Source organism: Oryzias latipes, chromosome 24 (genome assembly GCF_002234675.1).
Source record: "Oryzias latipes chromosome 24, ASM223467v1".
In the NCBI taxonomy this organism is placed as follows: domain Eukaryota; kingdom Metazoa; phylum Chordata; class Actinopteri; order Beloniformes; family Adrianichthyidae; genus Oryzias; species Oryzias latipes.
The window spans coordinates 17,149,348-17,154,924 of NC_019882.2; the positions used below are offsets into that span (position 1 = coordinate 17,149,348).

At 41.7% G+C, this 5,577-nt stretch overlaps 1 protein-coding gene across 2 annotated transcripts; it reads right to left on the bottom strand.

The window, feature by feature from the left end:
* Positions 1 to 3,240: 3,240 nt before the first annotated feature.
* Positions 3,241 to 5,577, bottom strand: c-fos (protein). 2 transcript variants are annotated; one of them, NM_001252234.1, is made up of 5 exons: positions 5,287 to 5,566; positions 4,707 to 4,928; positions 4,504 to 4,611; positions 4,125 to 4,390; positions 3,241 to 4,088 (listed from the first exon to the last, which is right to left on the bottom strand). In NM_001252234.1, the coding sequence occupies exons 1-5, from the start codon at positions 5,419 to 5,421 to the stop codon at positions 3,725 to 3,727; spliced, it is 1,095 nt and encodes a 364-aa protein (NP_001239163.1). In that variant the 5' UTR covers positions 5,422 to 5,566; the 3' UTR covers positions 3,241 to 3,724. The 2 variants fall into 2 exon arrangements, with proteins under 2 accessions (NP_001239163.1, XP_011490015.1); XM_011491713.2 differs by having other exon boundaries at positions 3,241 to 4,390; positions 5,287 to 5,577.

A 5,577-nucleotide genomic window follows, 5' to 3' on the forward strand; every position in this document is an offset into this window, starting at 1 on the left:
CAGCTGTGCAACAGCATAGAAAAACGTGTTTATCCGAGCGAGGGCCCTTCCAAAAGAAAATGAACTTTTTTATTTTTTGACAATGTGTCACCTAAGAAATGACACAGTTATTTTACCAATTACACGCAATGGTTTTTCAATTACTGCACTCTCCTCCTATCTCCTAATGATCACTGTCCTTTGCAAGTTTTCCTTTAAAAACACACATATTTCCAGTCAGCAGGCATTTGTCTAATAAGAAGCCTAATAATGACATTTATACTGGGGAGTGCTGGAGCAGGAAAACACGTCAAACCTGTTAGACATGAAGGCGTGAGGATCTAGACTGGGAAACACCAAGGCAAACTCTGTAAGATATTGTCACCACCCACACACACATATATATTTGAGCTTTTCTTTAGAAGACACTTAAGTAAAATAGAAGGTCTTTTTTTGAAAAAGTAAGATCCATTTTTTTTTTAATATTCCAGTGGGAGTCTTACATAAACAGAACTTGAGCCCTCTAGTGGGTCTGAGTGGCTTTTTTCAAGACTGTGTTGAGTGGCATGTGTGGGAGGGTTGGTACAGCCTCATCGGCTCAAGGTAATGGAGCCATAATAAATCAAACAAGATGTCTGTTTTACGTGAAAAAAACAGACATCTGACGTTGTCGATAGAAGGGCTTTTTACATTTTTACTACACGTTTTATTTGCTTCAATTTCTAATCAGAAAATGGCTAAATCTATTATTGTCTCCTGGTAGTTCAAGGATTGCCCAATTATATAGGATGTAGCTGTCCAGTTTCCAGGGAAACATCCTTGTTACTGATCCCATGAGACATGAGGAGGACATGCTGCTGAGAGGGGAGTCTGGCAGTAGGTGAACGGTAATTATTGGATCGAAAAATCCCTCCAGTATTGCAGCTGTGTACGTCAAATAGGCTCCAAGAATAGCCCATCGTGCAGGAAAAGAGAAGCTTATATGTGCACAAGCCTGAGTGTCTGAATTTACCAGAATTTTCCCCCAAGCTGCTATCCTGACTCACATTTTGGTTGTGGGTTAAATATTTCACCACTTTGACATGCATATCAGATGATTTGTGACAGAATAACCTCTTTATTACCTTTTGGCTCTGTGTCAAAATGGCACACCAGCCCAGTTTAACAGAACACACCACTTCCTCAAAAGTCCATGTGCTGACGTGAGTGACTTCTTTCAGATGATTGCAGTTGCTCGATGACATCTGCTCCCTATCACTTCCTGGTGATGAAAATTCAAGGAGAGTTCAGCAGTTCAAGCCCAAACTTGGTTTGTGAGAAGTTTAAGAGAAAGAACTTTAAAATAAAATAAAAGGTAAAGAGCTTGTAATGAAGTGTTTGTCTTTGAAACCCTTGTGCTATCCTAGGCACTTTATCATTGGGAGTTGGGTCATCAAGACCCACTAGACAGTGCGCTGAACCTTTTTTTCTTCAATGATTTGTGATCTTCACTGGTGTCCTTGGATTACATGAAATCTTTCCACCTTTATCCACCTTTGTCATGGTAGGGAGAACACGTCAAAGTAAGGGTGGGGTCATCTAAGACAGCACAACAGGGAAAGACTGAATGACTTCCTAAAGCTGTACCTTCCTTCATTAGAAAAGTGGCAGAGGAAGAGTTTATGTGAAAACAGAGCCAGTCCCAACAGAGCTTTTGTTCTTGGCATGTAGGCGAAGTGTTTCATCATTGCTGTTCTCAGTTTCAGAGGCTGGGATCTGAGTCTGTCTCCCTCCTTGCCATCCTTGTATACCCGTCATTCTCTCCTCTCCTCCTCCTCCTCTCCCTGCATCAGCGTACGCTGGCTGGTTTCTCCCAAGGGTTGCGGCACCAACGCAGGCTGGCGTCACAGCAGTCTAATTTTACTGCTGTTGATGCTGCTGTTATCGCAGCAATAGGCACCTGCTGTTATTTTTGCCGCTGCCTCGTCTCCCCGGGCGCAGCGATGAGACGTTTATAGATTTTCCTGGCACTGCGTGGTCACACCAAGAAGTTTCATGAAGGAAAAAAGAGCTTTAGCGCAAGCAAAAATTGACAAGCAGAATCCGCCTGTTATGCAACAACTGCTTGGCATCAAAGAAAGGGGGTCAAAACAGATTTATTCCAAGCATCAAGTGGTTTTAAAGCATGATATTTCACTTTTTAAGTATTAAAAGACCAGATTTCTTTTAACGTGTCACCCAATAACATGAGGCAATAAATGCTTAGACATTGTCTTGTGCAACGTAAATGAGTGTGACCTAAATGACTTAGTCTGCTGAAATTCTGTCCTCACACAGAATTTCCTGTCATAATTGGGCAACCTGCCTTCTGATGACATGAGGAAAAGCACTGATGAGGGACGAGCAAACATGAAAGATGATTAAAATCCTATGACAAAATTTACAAGGAGTGCACAAAATCATTTTCACTCAACATCTCCAACACACAAACCATTTCAAATCGTAACTTGAGAAGTGTTAAGTTAATTTGTAAATATGAAATTGTGTAAAACTTTATATTACAACATATTAATGTCTTAAATTTGTTTGATATATGTACTTTTTTAAATTGTTTATTTTGTTTTTACTGATTGAAATAAACCAAACAGGAAAAAAATAAAGAATTAGATTTTTTCTTTCATTCTGATATAAACTGAAGTGCATGAACCCTGCAGATCAAACAAAACGAAATAAAATAAAAATATTGTATTCAGAATGATTTGCTTTTGGTACCAGCGAAACAAGCCCTGCTCAGGCACGGTCAATCAAAATAAACGTAATCTTGTATCCGCTCTGTTGTCTCGTCTTTTTCGGTCAGAACGGCTAATGACTAATTTACCAAACCAGCGTAGTTATTGTTCCTTTCCGTTGGATATACCGACAGTTTCGGTGGCTCTCTTTGCAGAGAAACCCCTGAGATGTGCGAATATAAGCGGAAGTGAGAAAAAAAAAAAAAAAAAAAAGAGCCGTCAGCCCGCAGCACAGCCACCGACTCCACTGGAATTCTATATTTGGGCACGGAAGTGCAACGTGATTGCGCAGGGCGTTCAGGACAAAAAGAAAATGCAAGAGAACGCACTGACGTCAAAGCCCTGACGTACAGTTAGCCTTGGCAACAGAAGAAAAATAGCTTGAAGCTACTGACGCTTACGAAAGCGGAAGACACTCAAATTAAACCTGTGTATAATATCTCAACATTATTCTCGATAGGTATATGATTAAAGTGACAATCAGGCAAATAACTGCGTTAATATATATTTTTTATTTGCACAACATTCGTCTGTAAAAATAAATAAATACAAATTTCATAAATTACAATGTTTTCACAGAAAACTTCACAGTCTGATGGACTTGCAGACCATGGCACCACAGCAGTTTAATGAAAAAAATAAAATAAAAAAAATCTACTTTGACATTTAAATAACAAAAAACAAACCAGAATTATACAGCTATTGCTCTGAAAACACATTTATTGACAACAAGTATTGTTATCTAGCACCATAAATATAATAGTAACTTAGAACAACTAGGTGTTTGTTTTTTAAATATATATAAATCATGCTTAATAACTTGCTACATTGGTGTTAATAGGCAAGTAGAGATAAAGGCAGGTAACATATGATTTGCCATCTGGTGCATTCCTGTTCCAAAGCTCATGCCTCTGCACAGTTTGATAATATTTCAAGACTTGATGGGAGGAAATACTTTTTTTTTTCATTGAAAGTCCTTAAAGAGTTAGCAGGGTGGGTGAGTTTAGAGAGTCTGAGGGATGGTCATTGCTGTTGCTTCCCCTCCTGTGTGCAACGCCACAGGTGGGGAAGGTCTCAGCTTCTGGGAAGTTGAACACCAGAGAGAACGTGTTGGTTGTGCAGGCTGGAGTACAGGTCACCACTGGTGTGCACAGGGGCTCAAAGTCAATGTTGGTTGAAGAGGCATGAAGAGGCTCCCATTCCTGGTTACTGTAGAGGGAGCTGGAAAGGTCAACCTCTGGCACAGACTGTGCCGTCTTTATGTCCGCTTTTTCCAGCAGGTCCAAAGACTCCTCCAGAATGGAAGCCTCGAGGTCTGTCATCTTGACAGTGCTGTCGGAGGTGGTGGTGGTCGTGGTGGTCGAGGTGGTGGTGGAGAGGACGGAGCTGGAGAAAATAGAGTTGGAAGTTGGAGGGATGGTTTGCTGGCTGGAGGTAAATGTGGGCATGGAAGACTCTGTGGTGGAGAGGTATGGGTGGGTGGAGGAGATTGAGGTCAGGGGAACCTCGGTCTGCAGCTCTGATGGGATTTTGCAGATGGGCTGGTGGGCAGCCAGGATGAACTCCAGCCGTTCCTTCTCCTTCAGCAGGTTAGCAATATCATTCTGCAGACTGGACTTCTCATCCTCAAGCTGGTCAGTTTCCTATCAGATGGGAAAGAAAGAAAGTGTCACTTAGTGGGATGTTGGATTGGTTATTAAGCTCTGGGAAAGAACACATTTTCAATAAGTGAGGGTAAATCTGAAGGGATACTTACAGCTTGAAGGGTGTCTGTGAGCTCTCGCCTCCTGTTACGGCATTTAGCTGCTGCCTGCTTATTTCTCTCTCTGCGGATTCGTCTCTTCTCTTCCTCCTCAGGGCTTATCTGCAAGAACAAAACAACAAGTTGAGACTCCAGCTCTAAAAACACATTTCAGCTGTTGCATCACTTGAGATTTAGAAAAAAAAAAGATAATTCACCTTTTCTACTTTGCCACGTTTGGAAGAGCAAGCCTTGGATGAAGACCTCAGGGATGATCTGGGGTAAGCAGGACTGGGGCTGGAGCTGTAAGGGTGAGCTCTGTGGGAGGGGGCCATTGAGGAGACCACAGGCTGGACCATCCACTGCAGGTCTGGACTTGTTGAAATGGCTGTGACCGTGGGGATGAAGGAGGCACTTGATGCTGTCAGGTCAGTGAAATCCTGAGAGAAAGAGGGAGGGGAGTCGGGAAGTTAGTGATGCTTTCAGGAGGGTTTTAAAACACTGGGCTTTAAAAATATCTCAATGATGTCAGCTCTGACGTTATGTATCCTCGGTGGAGTGAAAACTGCCTTGCTCTGTGTGCAGCAGGACAAACATGCTCCTTAATTAATTTTTTATGACTCTTTATAAAAAAAAAAAGTAGCTTGTTTTCAGGTTTTATTTATTAATTCTAAAATGTTCAAATTAATTTGAAAAAGTTTTGAATTAACCTGGCCCACTGACTTTCACTCAATTTAATTATAAATTAAAGTTCAAAAAGACTGTGAAGCCATCTAAGCAATCGTCGTTTCAATTTACCTGAGACTGAGGAGATCCCATGCTGGAGTAAGAGCCCGCAGGTGACGGGTAGTATTCCAGGTTGTCTCCGGACGGAGACGCGGTGCTGCAGCGGGAGGAAGAGTCGCAATCTGTGCTGAAGGCGGTGAACATCATACTTCCCGGAGAAAACAAGAAGGAAGATTCCAGTAAAACTCCTCTCAAAAGTGGGTAAATTCCTTTTTGTGGCTTTGAGAAAGTTCCTTGAGCGCTTCTTCTGAAATGGAGCAGGACTTTCTACTTTGCTAATCGAAGTTGATCTAGTTGCTCCAG